The sequence below is a fragment of the Barbus barbus genome (assembly GCF_936440315.1).
Source record: "Barbus barbus genome assembly, chromosome: 25".
In the NCBI taxonomy this organism is placed as follows: domain Eukaryota; kingdom Metazoa; phylum Chordata; class Actinopteri; order Cypriniformes; family Cyprinidae; genus Barbus; species Barbus barbus.
The window spans coordinates 22323686-22341474 of record NC_136753.1 but is presented as its reverse complement, the minus strand read 5'-3'; the positions used below and the strand labels follow the sequence as shown (position 1 = coordinate 22341474).

Below are 17789 nucleotides of genomic sequence, written 5' to 3'. Positions count from 1 at the left end.
AATACATATCAAATCAAATTATGCAGATGCCAACATGGTTGCCCTCATCCTTAAATCATGAGAAAAACAAGCCAAGGTAAAAGAACATAAGACCCTAAATAAATTAAATGTAAATTCACTAGCATTTTGCTTCTGTACAGTGAAATAAATCTGGGACCTGCAGCAAACCCCAGCTGAGACACTCTGGTTTAAATCATTCACAACAGTAAGGTCTGGAGAAGGACAGAATTCCTATGTAGCATGACATATGCTGGTAACAGGCAGTCTAGCACAGTGGGACAATTTCACCACAATGGAATGATTCAGGATACGATTAATATGTTCTTCATAATGACTACCTCAGAGATTCCAGAAAGCTGCAATGTAAAAATTGCCTCCTAGCTACATCAGCCTGGCTTTATATTATCAACAGATCTACAAAAAGGAACAGAGAGGTTGATTCACAAATTGCCTTACAAAATGAGCTTGCCAAAAAAATTCAGCAATGAACTTTAACTTAAACTAAAATGTGCTGCCATGTTGGTCGATAGATACATTTAAAAACTAAAACAGTCCAGTCAATAATGCTACTGAGGAGAAAGAAGAAAGCTGTAATTAAAATGAGTATCAGCAACACTCACGCTGGGCATCAGCTACTTTTTAAGTTCCATGACATGCAACTCTGCTTTAGTTGACATTAATGAGCTCCAATTAATGATGCATACGTGCTGCTTGCCATTCATCACACAAGATTTTTTATATAGGCCTTATAAATGTCATGAGAGTTACAAAGTACTTCAGCTTGACGGTATGAATTGCCATTCTCTTCAACAAAAACGCAGCCTAGATAATCTGCTAAATATCCTCATTTTATTTAAATCATATTTTCCTCCATCGAACACTAATAGAAATCAGTACATTTAGATTTTTGGGGTGATTTTTCCTGTGAACTGTTGCTTCAGCATTAAACACACTGAAATAAAACCGAAAAATCAACAATATAAAAAAATACAACAAAAAATAATGCCTTTGCTGCTGTTTACTGTCTTTTATTAATTATGCCCACTATCAATGTACACTTGATGAAATGAGCTCTACTATGTAAATTGCCCAATTAACCTTCTGGCATCATTTTTACTGTTGCCTTCCATGTACATTTTGATTACTTTTTTTGCAATACCAATGTGTTCATTCAATGGAAACCTAAAAATGAAAGTGAGTTGTCATACAATATAAAAAATATTTTGATGCTCTAAATAAGCTTTGCTCCAAGAACTTTCTCCAAGGTCATCTGCCTGTAATGATAGGTTTTCTGTTAAACGGATTTCAACTGGAAGCTATAGATAGCCTTGAAGAAGACAGACAACCCCTGCAATTGGCTTTCTTCATTCGAAAGATCATCCAGACTGCAGTAAGTCAATAGTGTCGATAGAGTCAGTAGGTGTCTGAATAGTGATGGTAAGCAGTCTGAAAGAAGTTCAGTCTGCCATTAAGAAACCTTTTTTTTTTTTGACACAGCAAAACCAACTAAGCATAAACCAAAGAAAAAACCCATCCTTTAGCAGTAACCATAACAAGAAAAAAGCCCACAAAATCTCTGTAAGCAAGCTAGTCTAGTTTATTAATAGGGAAACTCAAATGACACAACTGACAGCTATGTGTATTTATCCAGTCCCATCTAGTCAGCTATAAACTCAGTTTACACAATTAGCATCCATTATAGTTCCATTATATCTACCTTCAGGCTGTGTAGAGCTTATCAGTAATAATTTGGAACCCTGTTTTCTAGTGAACAGAGTGATATAAAGAGTGATATAAAGAAGAGCTGATAAAATAAAAATAAAAAATGTAAAAACTGTAACTTGAATGCATGGAAGTCGCTTTGGATAAAGCCACTGCTGAGGTTTTAAAACACCGCCTGGCGCCAAGGACCCCTGCCAAAAACACAAACCACCTGCTCTCTCCCCTTAACTCAGATCACAGAGGAAGAAACTCATGGAAAATGACAGAAGGAGAAACCAAAAAGGCCTAAAAACAAAGCTCAGATCACATGACCAACACATATTACCACGATCAGTGGTTTAAAGGAGGAGTGAAAGAAGTAAATGGGGGGAAAAAAAACTTGAGCACTTGGGTTTCTTGTCATGAGGCTTGAGCTTTATCAATGCAACTATGAAAAGAAGGCCTGAATATGGTCATGCCAGACTCAGACAGCACACCCACAGACCACCCACAGTCTGTTCCCAACCATCTGATGCATACTGAACACAAAAATGGCAAGAACTGTCTGAAAATTTGCAGTTTCATTTTGGATTGCTTAATGCAACTTTTTGGAGTTGGAGTGTTTACAAGGTCAACACAATGTGCAAATCTTTGAAACATACCAAGATTTGTTGGCACTAGGAAGCAAACTAAATTTCCACAACTAAAATTGCATAACTGCACATTGTGTTTTCTAAGTTGCCTTTTTAAATTAGTACTTTTGATAGCAAAGTCAACACAAATGTCAATTTTTTTCTTAAGCCTTAACTATTTTAGATAAACCATGAAAGGTACCAAAACAAAAGCAAACCATGGTTTTTCACTTTGTATGTGCAGTACAAGTTTTAAAAAATGCACTAGATTGTCAACAATCCAAACTCTTAAAACTACAGAGTATCTTCCTGCCATTCAAATGCTACACACATACTATAGAGAAACTTTATTAACAGTCGCGAAGCAAGTTTCAAACCAAACGAAGCAGCTACTATAAAGTATTCAGCATTCAATTTCAAATGTAGTGACTGAGACATATGCAAAATAAACCACTACCAATAACGTTCTGTCCTGGGGTGTAACAGGAGGCATTTGGGCAGTCCTGCCCCGCTGCCCAAAAAAGAGGCAATGGGAAGCTGGCAGACCCTCACTGCCAAACCCTGACCCATTACATAACACACTCCCTGTACAGACACTCTGATTATGACAAGACTGAAAAGGAGAGAGGACAAGCAGGAAACAGTCCTCATCCACCCTCCCCATCCTTCGTTCCTCTGCGTGAGGGGAAAGACTAAAAAATCTAATTCTACAGCTCCAGCTATTTCTCCACTTGGAGGCTCTCTATTTAAATGCAAATAAAGCTGTGTGGCAGCTGAACAGCTTGGACGGAGGTGAAGCGCACAACCCCCTGGTCCTTCTGGGGCCCTTAACCCGGCAGTCATCCGCTGGGTCTTAAAACTATTTATTCATAAGCAACCAGCTGATCAGAAATTAAGTGTCTCAGACAATTTAAAAAATAAATAAATAAAAAACTTGAGTAGTTGATCCATAATGTGTCCATCTCATTTTTTAATCCATATCAAGATGTTGGGTTATAATTTGCAAAATGTACACATTAGATCCCTCAAAGTCACCATTTCCCTTTTTGACATTTTAATCACCTTTTTTGTCTTCGCTAGGTCATTTTAATTGCTCCTGCAGTGTGACGAATGAATTTTGAAGTACAAATATCCCAAAGTCCCTCAATTCAAAGGTCATAAAAGCTGTAATGAATAATAATTATAAAAGAAAAACTGTTTTAAAACTGCAGGACATATCAACTTCGCAACAGTATTTTATGTCAACTACCCATATATATAATAAGAATAAAATTAAAAACTTTAAGAATAAATTTTTGTCAGGTAACCTAAAAAAATTTATTATTTATTATGCTATTAATATTAATTTTATTATTATTAAATATACAAACATCATTTGAAAATAGATAAGAAATATCATATTAAATCATTTAATTGTAGAGAGTAACTATTTTTAAAAAAACAATTTTTAGATATTATGAATCGGCCTATAATATGAAACATAATTAGGTTACAAAATGAAAGTCATTTTCAAAATTAAATAAATACATACATACACCGGTTAGTGTTGTTTTTGTCTAGTGGACATCCTTGCACAAGGCTTTGATTGAATATTAGTTGCTATGGCAATAGTCACTGTCTGTTTGCATTGAGAGTGAATGGGAAAGGCAATCTATGAATCACATGACTGTGGGGCACTAAGCAGCCCTGCACAAACTATTGAGTGGTGTGTTCATCTGTGAGTGCGTTTGTGTGTGGTAGAACCATGAATCACTGCCGGCCACTTGGCCTGGACCACATTAACCTGTCATTTACATTCCTGCTGTGTGATGTATGGTCAAATGGGGTCTATAGCTAAGTTCTGGAGCAGGTAGACCAATTTACAAGCCTCATATGATGAAAAGAATTTAAAACAAAAGGGAAAGAAAAAAAGACACTCGGGCACAGATGTTTTCCAGTTGTGTTACAATAACAAGACTAGGTGTACTTTATCTAAAGTTTTTCTTGTATTTCTGAAGCATTCAATGATTCGCTTTAAAGCATTGTCGCCACAGTCATACCATTCAGAGAATCTATCTGTCGGTCTTTGACTACTGTGTCATATCTCACATTCTTTGAGCATCTTGCCATAACAAATCATCAGTGCTGGGGAAAGTTACTTTTAAAAGTAATGCATTACGATATTGTGTTAAAAAAAAAGTAAAAAAGTAACTAATTATATTACTTTTATGGAAAGTAATGCGTTACGTTAGTTTTGAGTTACTTTTGTCTTACTTTTTAAATATATGATTGTTTTTAATACAAGAAGTTCTAATTATAGCAAATGTAAAAGCCCTTTCACACCAAAAAGTTTAATGAATAAACCTCAGGCTGAAGTAAAAGTAAATTCACGTCTGTAAAGTAGAATGCAGGAGAAGAGGGTTCAACACTCTTCAGCAATAAAAAAAACAATGAAGCACAATTGTTAGTTTGTCTAAAGTCATTTTTGCTTATTAGTATGGTTGAACTGGATCATCAGAGGTCAGCAGCAAAGGCATTGGTTAATAAAATGGGATTAGATACATTTGTGTTGTTTAATATATTTAATTATTGCAGGTTTGCATCATATTCTGAGTTTGCATTTCACTGTTTTAATTCATTTTGATGAATACTAAAAGTTGGCGGACAAATCTTTTTTTTTCTTAGTAAAGAGGGTAACAAGCAAGTCACTTACACTGTAAAAAACAAAACAAAAAATACAGCTTCAGCAGATTTTTGAGTTTTCTCAACTTCTTGTTTTAAGTTAATACAACAAAAGTTGAGAAATTTCCTAAAAAATAAGTTGAGTCAACTCAGAAATCTGCTGAAGCTGGTACCCTTAAACTTTTAAGTTGGCTCAACTTTTTTTTTTTTTACAGTGTAGGTGAAGATAAAACTGTTTGATCAAGTTAAACCTGTTTTTTTGTAAGTACATACCCCATTTTCTTTCAAACTCTTTTTCTTTTGAGCTCTTTTGAATGACTAGAACAAAAAGAAATCTGAGAAAACCTCAGACAAAGAGCTAAACATTAAACAAAAAACTGGTAGAACTTGTTGCATATAATTTTCCGCATACAAAAGAAACCAGCTTTATTACATTTCAGAATATAATTTATTTACATAATTAAATTCCATAATATAGCTGGGTGTCGTGCTAGACTAAACTAGCCTATAAGTTTTTTAAAAAAAGTGTCTTTACTTATCAATAAATGCAAGGGTAAAAAAATAAGAATAATAATTGGCTACAGTATGACTAAAAAACTGTGCTGTATAAAAACATGCATTTACACAATACATTTACAATTATTGGCTTTCCTGTAGCTCAAATAGTAGAGCATGGCGCTAGCAACGCCAAGGTCATGGGTTCGATTGCCAGGGAACGCAAGATCTGATAAAATGTAAAAATTGTAACTTGAATGCAATGTAAGTCGCTTTGGATAAAAGCGTCTTCTAAATGCATAAATGTAAATGTAAATCTTCTAAGAGATTTTACAAGGAGCAAAATAGTCAAAACTGTCATTCCAAATCAGTATGATTTTCTTTTCTACATATTACAAAAGTAAGTGTTTAGCAAAATATCCAAGCTGTCTTTTTTCATACAATAAAATAGACAGTAACCAGGGACTGTTAACTTGTGCAAATTAGTTCTTTGTGGTCACCAGACACATGAGAACCAATAGCATTTGAAGTCACGTATGTTGAATCTGGCGTGAAGTATCTCAAGGCTCCAATTGTCTGCAAACATGAATGTGATTTTGGGATGAAAGATTTTCAGCAAATACATTCCACACAGAAAGCTCTTCTTATATGGCTTCGGAAGACTTGGATTATAGTGTGCAACAGCTATTTTCCTGATGCTTTTTCGCCACTTTTTGTCCATTTTGGGGCTTAGAAGTCCAAATCACCATCCACTTTCTAAGAACAGCTAGAACCTCGGACATTCTGTCCTATCATGTCTTTGTGAAGAAAGAAAATCATAGAGTTGGAACAACAGCCTAAGATGATGGGAAAGAATTTTCATTTTGCGTGAGTCATTCCTTCAAAGAGCTTTGTCAACACAGTTATTAATATTAGAACTATTTAGTGTCTTTTTATTGTTTTGGGTCTAAACTTATTTTACTATAGTTTGATCTTTGGTCTGGATGAGTGAAATAATTTGATTGTTGAATACATGTAAATAGCACATTTAGAGTATTTGCATTTGACCCTCTTCTGTACTGATCTCGACAGCTTGAAAGGCTCCTGTGAATTTCAAAACTTTAATTATGCAATTTGCATGTGCATGTGTCAGGGGCGCAATGCTTCTGTTTAATTCAGCAAGATTCCACTTGGAAAACATGCATGAGCAGGGAGTAGGCGGGTTTATGCTAATTTACTCTCAGATGCTCATAAGGATTGTTTATCATCTTAACAGGGGATTTCACAGGCATGCATATTATGCTAGTCTTTTGCGCAGTGATTGGTTTGCGGTGGTTAGGTCTCTTTAGGGCTGTTTCAGGAAGCTCATAATGAAATGTAGATTTAAATCACTTCTGTCACAGTGTGAGTTAATGCTACCTGGCTGGATTCATACGCTAGAGACGGAAGTTATCAGGATGATTTGGTGATTACTGTTCTGTTATTCACATGGTGATTTGACTGTGTAGTATGCATTGATGATGACTATAATTGGATTGAATATCATTACTGATATGACATCATGAAAGATCACTGAAATGTGTCGTTAGTATTTGCGGCCCTTGGGGTTACACAGGTTTCTCTTAAAAGGTTTGCTGCAAAAAAATTAAATTCTGTTATAATTTAGTGAAGTGAAGTGACATACAGCCAAGTATGGTGGCCCATACTCGGAATTCGTGCCCTGCATTTAACCCATCCAACGTGCACACACACAGCAGTGAACAGACACACACCGTGAACACACACCCGGAGCAGTGGGCAGCCATTAATGCTGAGGCGCCCGGGGAGCAGTTGGGGGTTCGGTGCCTTGCTCAAGGGCACCTCAGTCGTGGTATTGAGGGTGGAGAGAGCACTGGACATTCACTCCCCCCACCTACAATCCCTGCCGGCCCGAGACTCGAACCCGCAACCTTTGGATTCTCTAACCATTGGGCCAGATATTTACTCACTCATGTGATAAATTTCAGCCTTATTCACTAATTTGGATTAATAATAAAAAAAAAATTTTTTAATTATACAATTTAAAACAACGATTTTGAATATATTTTAAAATGCTGTTTATTTCTGTGATGGCAAAGTTGAATTTTCATCAGCCATTACTAATATTCAATCATTCTAAAATACTGATGTGGTGCTCTATTATTACTAGAATGATTTCTGAAGGATCATGTGACACTGAAGACTGGAATAATGTAGTAATCTTTCAAAAGATTAACCCACAAAGTTTAAACAACTCCACCTCTTTCTTTTTTACACATTCTCTTTTTTTGTACTTGAATTTGCTTTACCCTTCATCTTTTCAATCTTCATTCTTACATAATTCATTGTGCCTTCAATTATTCACAACAAAAGTTGCTTAGCTGTTCCCAACCTCCTTTTCGTACATTATGTAGGTGAAATGTTCTGTGACGATTATATATATGCGGCCCTTCACCAGCTCACGTCTCTGAATTTCCACCTAACATGTTTTACTTCCCCACCATTCTCTAGGGTTTACGTCAAAAGAGAGGTGCCAGACAGTAGGGCAGTTAGTGTTAATGGCTGCAGAGCTGCTGACAAATGGCACCATCTGAATATGTCACTATTGTTTCGCATTTAGTTTTATTAGTGAAAATGGTGATTTGATAGTGGATATATGGAAATTTATAGTCTCATTTGCACCAAACACTTTACTGATTGTTACAAAGAAATGTAGCAATATAACTTAAGCTAGTTGACCACATCAAGATTATATTGCTATTGTTTTTTATCCATTCAATCTGCTATGGCAAATTGCTGTGGTTACAGGAAATCAAAGGGTCGCCAGCAGCTAACAGAGCCCCAACATGAGTCTGTGTCATGGGAGTCCATCTGGCATTAACAAGCCACTCTGTGTCATTCATTGCTTGCTGCTCAAAAGGCTAATGATTGACGATAAAGCTCATTACTATTCCAGACTACATCTCCCTTGTGTAACCACCAGATCTGCACTTGACAAAGACTGACTATGGTTTGTGACCTTCTGAATTCAAAGATCACCACACTACATGCATTACCAAAACCAAATACGGTATCAAACCAATACCTGGAACGAAATGAAATGCTTCATAAGAAATAATGTATAAAATAGAGCATTTTGTAGATCATATTAATATTAGTAATGTATTATAAAAAACATTATAATATGTTAAAATATTAAAATAAATATTAACAACTATTTAATAAAAATATATTAAATATATTAAATTATATCGTTTCATAATAATCATCATTACTATTAAATTAAAATATATTGCTACAACTAATATTAGCAAGTCCAGCTGGATTTATGTATATTCTGGCATTTTCTAAATTCTTTGGTACAATTTGGGCTGGTCCACATTTTAATGTTAATGGCATTTTTTCAAAAAGAGAGTGGCAGTATTATAGATCACAACAGTTATGTAAATCCAAAGTATGGGACGGGCCCCTCTGTGCTTTAGAGACATGTGGCCTTCCCAAACATTGAGGGGCAAGACTCTCTTTTAACAAAAGCTACTCAAGCGAGAATCACATCAGAGACATTTAGTGTGAAGGGTTTCTTGAGTAGAGGAACAGACTTTGTAAATCCCACCAGATTCAGTGTGCATCACATTACACTTAATCCCTGCAATTCAGGACAGCCAGTTTTAAATGCTAAATATTAATAAAGAAAACTGGGAGAAATCACCAAACCCCGCTCTGGTGCATAAGCAAACCCATTTTAAATGGATGCGACTGGTAAAGTGTTTGTACTATTAACCATTAATAATTAATGACTATTCTCAGTTATTATTCACCCTTTCTCTGGGGTTTACAAATAATCCAGGCATTCGTTTCAATGGCCAGAGTCCTTTGAACCTTCAACGTCATTGTCAAGTAGCCAATCAATGAACTGCTTCTGCAACGCCCTATCAGACTAAACCTAGCTAGTTTCTAAACATTGAAAAGCTCAGTCTGACAAACAACAAATATACACTACAGACACTAAAATGCTTTGTGAATGGACACATTTAGTCAAAACAAAAACTGTCATTCAAGTCCATTGAGGGGGAAAATATATTGTAAACAGAGGGGTACAATATATAACTGGGCATCTTGTTCACAACAACAGACCACCAACTAAAACATCCTCACTTGATCACTAGAATGCTTGTCTTTACATACATAGTGACTATAGATCTTTGTTTATTCCCCCTCAATACAAGATCGGCCAATAAAGTCCAGTAAACTGTAAACAAAGGAGAAGAATTATCCAAACTCGCTGGTCGCCTTGAAGTTCCACCCATCTGTGCAGAGAGCGTGACACTACAATACACCATTCTACCCAGCAACAAAAACCCTCACACAAGCTTCTCGTTTCCACCAAAGCACAATATGGGTGCACAAACACTTAATGTGCAGACCATTAATAGCTGGAATTTATGTGCAACAGCGCATGAGTCACTGCAATAAAACACATTTGAATATATCAAACCATTCCTGTGGCTGCACGACACCCTGTGTCAACAGAATCAAAGTTACTAATGTTGTTATTGTTGGACACATTTTTGACATGAGGAAGGGACAGATGGCTACAAAGCAGCAAGGACATCCCACCCATCTATTGCACAATGCAACTTCAGCCAAACAAACACAAAATCAAAGACTGGGGTAAGAAGAACTGGCAGCAAGAAGCCCGAATGAGATGCAATCAGGTTTTGATGCACAAATGCCAAACCATTATATGGATGTTATTGTGGTCCTGTTTATGAGACACAAGTATCAATGCCAATTGCTACTAATAACATTACTTATCTCATTATGTATTACGTATCTCATTACTAACCAGTCAGAATGGCTACTTTAGAGTAAAATCAAAAATGCTACAAATGAAACTCACACTAGTTTCTAACGTGCTAGTGTGTAATAAATAAGTACTAGCTAAGTCAATCCTGCTAACTATTGGGGTAGTAAGTAGTTAATAAATATCCAATACACTAATACTAAAAGAATAGTTACTACGATTGACAACACCACAACTGGAACAACATACAGTACTAGTTGGAAGTGAATAGTTGATGTCAGAACCAAAGATGCAAAAATGTGTTACCAGTAACAATGGACTAGTTACACATCACTGTTGGAACAGTTAGGCTTTGTCTAGTAGCTAGCTACTAGTATGTAATGAAGAAAGTACTAACTGTGGCAACTCGCATCTAAGTAATGGTTTAATAAATAAATACTAGTTAAATTAAAAACATGGATGAGTACTGGTGACATAAAATAGCTACTATTTTTAATGAATAAACGTTACAGTGACTTAATTTTGCGCACAATCGTGCAAAACAATGTAATCTTTGTTTATTTAGATAAGCAGGTTATGAATCGGATCAATATAAACATCTAAGTATCTCTCTACAGGCCAAGTGAAATGATGTTCATGCAAACTCCTCAGATCGATTCATTAAAAGGCAAGCATACAAACCTTTCACTTGCGTTTCATACTCCGCAATGATCTCCTTGTCCTTCTTGATCTTCGTCTGAGATGACATTTTTCTTGAGGTATAAATGTAGAATCCAGTGATATGTTGAGCCTTGCGCGCGAGCTCCCGACTCTCACAGTTTACAGCTTTTCCCCCCTTCTTCCTCACCAGTACCTATCAGAAGTGTCCTTCAATTTACATCTGCTGGTAATCCTGATACTTTCCCCTTGGGAAAGAAGAAGCACAAGGGCAGCTGGAAGCACCCCGGGCACACCTGCACTTTCTCAGATCCGATCCCTCGCGTTCAGAAGAGCTGCTGGGCTCGGGGAGAGGCTGCTCCTCCTTGCTCAAGATCTGCCATCTGAAGTGACTGAAGAAAATGCAATTCCTGCCTACAAGAAGAGGTTTCGGTATGAACGATGCGGCGTTGCTTCTGTGCCCATGCCGTTTATGTGGTCCTCAGGTCCGCGTGCTCTGGAAGGAAGAGTTGGGAGATGGCATAATCTGAGCTTGATTGGGCTCCGTTGCATTAGAATCTCAGCAGCAAAGCAAAGAACAGAATAGCGCCCGAGCGTCGTATGAGACTCCTCCTATTGTCGAATTCACTCCCTCAACCAATCCAATCAGTTCCATATGCACCCCTCCCAGGCATCACACACACACACACACACACACACACTCTCTCTCACACACACACATTCGTTTACACTTCCATTCGTTAAAGCCAATGTGTTTAGCTCAAGGTATCATTTTCCTCAGCGGTATCAATGTGTTTGTTTTTTGTCCCATTTCTCATAGCTATTAAATAAAATATGCTATAGCCTACAAACAATAGATTACATAAGGCTGTGGAGACCCAGACCAACACTTGAGACAGTTAGGCCTACCTGTTAGTACATGCATCATTATTACAAAATAAACCATGTCAGGGTGATCAAAGTGATTTTGTATAACCCTGAAGGAGGTTTATTTTGCAATAACTAAGCAGACTGTACACTAATCTTACTACTTAACAAACAAATAAATACATGGACATAACAATGATTTGAGTTAAAAAATGTCAAATAAATGTAAACTTTTACTATGTGAAAGGAATGAGGAACACTAAACTCAACCTATTGAGGTTTAGTTTAGAAATTGACCAGCTGTATTTTATCCTATTTATACAGTTAGCAAGAAAAATTGAATTGCATTGACAATACTGATAAGACTTTTCATACCTTACTTGTAGAGGCCACAGAGAGATTTAACGTGACCACAACCATACAGGAAACAGTTGCTGCATGGTGGTCATATGCTGGAATACTGCAACTGACCAATGAAAATGCATCATAATGAGATGCATCACAAACACACACAAATGAAAGGAAGAGATATTAGTCAGTCTAGGTCACTACATAGCATTGCATTTGTCAGTTTAGTCAGGAACATGGTTAAAAGGGTAGTTACCTGGAAAACTGGGAATGGAGGCTCAAAGCACATTTCTAAACCATGTGACACACATACATTCATTCCTGTCCTGTAATTCATGAGGAAAATGTGAGGTCTAAAACTAAGGATGAATAACTGATGGTTGCATACAATATTGTTTCAAATGAAATAAGAAACAGCACAGATGTTCAATTCACACTCAAGTTTTTTTTAATTTTTTTTATTCTGTGGGTGTTTCATAATTAGTTTGATTTGCATAATATAGCAGGATGTGTTAAAATGTGTATTAATTTAACATCCAATTTGTTTTGCATCTAAGACCTTGAGTGCTCAAGATGAATTTAGAATGTCCAAAACCAATGAGCATTTGACACGAGCTTTGTTCATTCAGGTGTCAGAGATGTTCAAAATTTGATGTTCTGAGAACTGAGACAGTGGCCTGACAGTTCCTGTCAGCGTGGTGTTTAAACCTGCGGTTTTAGAGACCCACATCATAGCTCTGTCATCATGTCCTTTTATCTGCAATCTTGCAGTGCAGAAGAAAAGCTCTTAGTGAAATGGTTCGTGGTCTGAGTGACACTGCAAAACACTATAAGATGTGAGATTAGAATTCAATGACAAAATCAATAGCTAAATGGGCATCCGAGCTATCCTATACATTAACACAGCATTTTCACTAAAACAGATAGTGAGAAATACATAGGACCTCACCTATAGAGTGTCATTTCTTTCAGAAATAGCAGTGTCTGCAGTGTGCTGCATTATTCTGTGGTATATTTATAGATGTGGGTTGTGCATTTCACTACCATACCGTAACAATGTCACTGATCTATTCCACACAAGCAAACTTTAGAGTTTCTGTAACCAACCAGCACGGGCGTCTTGAGCAGTGTTTAATATACAAGACTTGACCTTTTCAAAGTGCACTTTCACAAGCTTACCTCAGGAATTTATAATGGGCTATGCAAACAGAGGGGTGAGAGGATTACATTTCTGATGTGAAAACAGAATTTTTATGATTATGATATCCAGTCTTCAGGTGGACTTAATTATTGATCTTTCAATGATTCATAATCAATGCCACCATACGTTTGGTCACAACTTTGTTTTTTGAAGCATCAAGGAAGCCAAGTAATGGCAAGCAGGGCTTTAAAACATCCAGAACTGAATTAAAAATGCCTTTTAAATTCTAAATCAGTATCTAAATTTTAATTACTGCAAACAAACCTATTTTAAACACATCAAAACCACTAAAGTTCGATAGAATGATAGATAGAATGAACAATAGATTGATAGATAACTAGAATGACAGACAGGTAGATTGAATGAACAATCAATAGAATGAACTATATAACAAACGATAGATAGCTAGAATTAGAAAGACAGAAAGAAAGACAGATGATAGTTACATAGACAAAGAATGAATGATAAAATGATGGAATGAACGATATATATCTAGAACATAGACAAAAAGAAAGACAGAAATTTAGATATATAATAGACAACAGACAGACAGATACAACAAACAATGCTAGAAAGATAGACAGAACAAATGGCAGATTGCTAAAATGACAGGCAGACAGAAAAACAGGTAGACTGAATGAATGATATACTGATCAAACCATATATTTACAAATGACAGATTGCTAAAACAACAGACGGGTAGACTGAACAGTCAACAGAACAAACAAACGTTAGAACGATAGATAGATAGATAGATTCAAAGGAAAGCAATTCTTAAATTTTGAATTTCATTCATATACCAAAGTGAAGGAGGCTCTGAGGAACATTTTATAGAACATCATCGGCTATATTGGGGCAATGAAGATGCCTACAGGGGCACAAGAATGTATTGTACCATTTTTTTGTTGTTGTTGTTGTTTTCATGGCAAAAAATTGCAAGCAATTTACCAAGCTCTGTGCCCCTCCTCTCGCTTCTTCAATTCTAGGCATTTCACTCAGGGGGCAGCAGCCTGGGAAACTATGACTTCAGTGTTTTTGAGGGACAAAGCAGCATTGTGAGGTTCTTCTCAGTATTTCAGCTTGAAGAATTACGGAGAGAGAAAGAGAGCTTCCTCCGGGAGGCTCAGAACACCAGAATGAGTCACTGCTGAGAATATATGTGCCATAGAGGACGCTGTCTGGACCACTGCCAGGGTATTAGACCACTGAAGATGAATGAAATTTGAACAAGTTGAGAAGCTGGAAAAATGTTTGTATATACAGTTTTATGTTTTCTTTCGATTGCATGGCCAATATCTGATGCTACATATTTATTTTACGGAAATTAGAGGATTAAGATGAAATCTTATAATCACTCATAATCACTGCAACATATACTCAGTGAAACAAGACAAAATCCTACAGAAATGTTGCTATATATAACCACAGCTACAACCAAAATATAATGCCAAGAGCAGGTTAAAAATCCTAAATATGTCCTGCATATATTTCCCATTCTTTTATCATTCACATCTGGCACTCAGCTGCAGTGGGCTATTCCCTGTCATTGTGAAATTAATCCAGGTTAGATTATTTCTGTCATACTTGCAATAGAGAAAAATATTATGCAGTTTAAAATCAGTTTAACATTCTGGCATTGACATAAATGTAAATAATGATGTAAAAGAACTAACATTATCTTTTCCTTTTGGTGTTTTGCCACTTGTTTTATTAGGAGACATTTAGAAGGATGGGGAAATGGCCAACTCTTCCTTTCTAAAGCTCTAGAAAAAAAAGAGAATGGGTTAGGTAATTTGTTTTAAATATAATACCATTTTATATTCATGTTTTTTTTTTATCTAAACAAAAAGCAATGTGAAACGTGAAACACTTTCTGCTCACAAGACCCTATCAGGATGCTGCATTGTGCATTTTATCTAGTTGGTTTAGCATAGATCGTGTGAAAGATAGAAGGAAAGTGAGAAAGAAAAACAGCACAAGAGGAAGATAGATTGATAGATAGAACGAGAGATGTGTTGGAGGCGTTTAGTGATGCCCACAGTATCAGATATGGCATATATTCAAACAGATATGCCACAACCAACACAGCATGTTTACAAGTTTTTACAAAATATTTAAACACAAAAATGTATTTTTTGGACCGTCAAAGTTAACAGCTGCCAACAGCTCTGGAACAATACATTGCCAATAAATTTACACTGAATTGGATTTATGAAATTACATTTACGTTACTGTAATATGGGTTGAAAAAAACTAAATCAGTATTTTTATATGCATAATATTTTAAATGTTGCCTTGGCTTCAGTACAGTAACAATATAAAAATAAAAACAATTATTTAATTTCGCAAACAACATTTCTTTATAATACCATGCTTTTTCTCACAGTATAAATGGGTCTTTAATGCATAAAAATAAATAATTATCTTTGTATTTTAGAAAGGGGGTCTCTCGCAAGAAAATCATCATATGTCGGGACCCTTGGCATCAAAAAACTTTAATAAAACATTGCTTTAAAATACTTTGCACTCTCCACAGTGGTTAAGGTTATGATTAACTTCATGATGATCACTTAGGTCTGACAAACAGTAGCATTTGTGGTAGTTTCTTTAAATGGTTAATTGTCTGAGTTTAACTGTAGTATCACAGGCCATGAAACCAGTGCAGTCTTACTTTTCCTGGCAGGCATTACCAGTCTCCCTTAATTACACACATGCCGTGAGCTATTATCACAAATTTGCTTCGAGGACAAAAAAAAATAAAAAAAATTCTAAAAAGCTACAGGTTTCTGTTTTTTCTCACTACACATCACTTCTACAATCTCATTTTTATTGTCTCATGCCTCTTTGTTCATATAAGGAGAGACATTCTGACAGACAATGTTTCGGGGGAAAGACAGGACTTACAGTTAAATCATGTGTAGTGCTGCTCAAAAATAGACTGAGGCAACACTCACTGCAACCCCTGCTGCACACAATAACAATCAGTCCCATCTGGCTGACAGCACCAGTCCTCCATTCCCCCAATCCAGTCTTCCAGTCTCCCCTCACGTGATCTCTGCAGCTCTCTCTTCTCTAACTCAGACTGCAGACAACAAGTCCTTTCAAAACTTCTGTCATTGAAGTTTGTGTTGTCACAATACTGGACAATATGCATAAACTAAAATTTGAGCTCTGAGATGTGCATAAACAATTTAACCAATAGCCAAATAACATAGTTGCTATGTGGAAGTTATTATGAAAGTAAGTGAAATTAATCAGGAAAAGAGGCACATTTGGAAAAGAGGCATAGATGTTTCTAGTAATTCAAAAAACATGTTATTCCATCAATAATTTAATTTTTTTGACATATTACACATAAAATCGAGGGGGATCTTTAGACCTGTTGTACCCTAAGTAGGAATTCATGGACTTTAAGTGGTTTTCAGTTTGTTAAATTAAGTTTATTATATGATATGTAATTAAAACCTAATATTTAGCACATTTAAAAGTGAAGTAATGGACTTGCGCTCTCTAGTGGTCATTTCAGATCACACAGTTCGGGGTAAAGCGTAAAATTATATTCAGTTTAACACATTTAATTACAGAGTGTAGCATGAACATAATAGACAAAATATTGAAATTATTGTCCCTTTCGTTAGGTTGCCGCATTATTCTATTACGGCTTTTATTTTGAAATCTGTAAAAGCATCGATGCGCACAAGTGACAGGAAGTCCGCTTCATGTACACGAATCGGTTCATTCGAACAGTTCAAGCACTAGTTCAAGAAATGATTCGTGTACACTTTTACTTCATTGCAGTGGAACCCGACAGCCATTCCAATAAAGTCGTTTTTAGCGAGATAATGTTGTTCATTAAAATATTTTTTCGCCCCATCAAACAAATATTAGTAGTCTATGCTTCAAGTGCACTTACCATCAGCTCACTACGAAACGGACAGGTCTGAGCCTTCTCAGGGTAGAGAATTAGTGTGCCTTATTTCATAAATTAGCATGCAAATTTCCTTTGCCTATTAAATCTTAATAAAGAAAGATGTCCTGTTGAAGTATGTGGAATTTATGGTATATTATAACAGCCCATATAAAACGTGACTTAAAGCTGCTGTACCAGATGTGAAGGAGATTTATGCGTGCTTCAAATGTGTCGACCAAAAAAGCACCTGTTTATTGTCGATCCTAACTCTTCTAGAAGCCTATCTTTTCCTCCTAGTTTTTAGTCTCGTCGTTGAGAATTGGCGTCTGTAGTGATAACCGGTTTCCAGGTCACAGGACGAAAGAGTATTGTAAACTGTAACGCATTAATTTAATTAATGAGTGAAACAAGGCCGCTCCGGTTTGTAAGTGAATCATTCAAAAGAATCATTTTGTCAAAGTGATTCAAATGATCCGACTCATAAGATCGATTCGGACATTCGGTACACATGGCATC

General features: G+C 36.2%; 1 protein-coding gene and 1 long non-coding RNA gene across 3 annotated transcripts in view; both read right to left on the bottom strand.

Moving 5' to 3' along the window:
- Positions 1-11519, bottom strand: part of LOC306844479 (SLIT-ROBO Rho GTPase-activating protein 3) — an 85107-nt gene extending 73588 nt beyond the window's left edge. The window contains exon 1 of one of the 2 annotated variants that reach the window (XM_079376643.1): positions 10972-11519. In XM_079376643.1, the coding sequence (XP_079232769.1) occupies positions 10972-11038 (67 nt within the window). In that variant the 5' untranslated portion in view covers positions 11039-11519. The remainder of the gene's footprint in view (positions 1-10971) is intronic. The other variant, XM_079376644.1, reaches the window with a different exon arrangement.
- A 1106-nt stretch (positions 11520-12625) lies between these two features.
- LOC306845368 lies at positions 12626-17734 on the bottom strand. Its single transcript, XR_013781983.1, has 3 exons — positions 17521-17734; positions 15037-15126; positions 12626-14568 (listed from the first exon to the last, which is right to left on the bottom strand). It is a non-coding gene; the product is annotated as an uncharacterized lncRNA (long non-coding RNA).
- Positions 17735-17789: the final 55 nt, after the last annotated feature.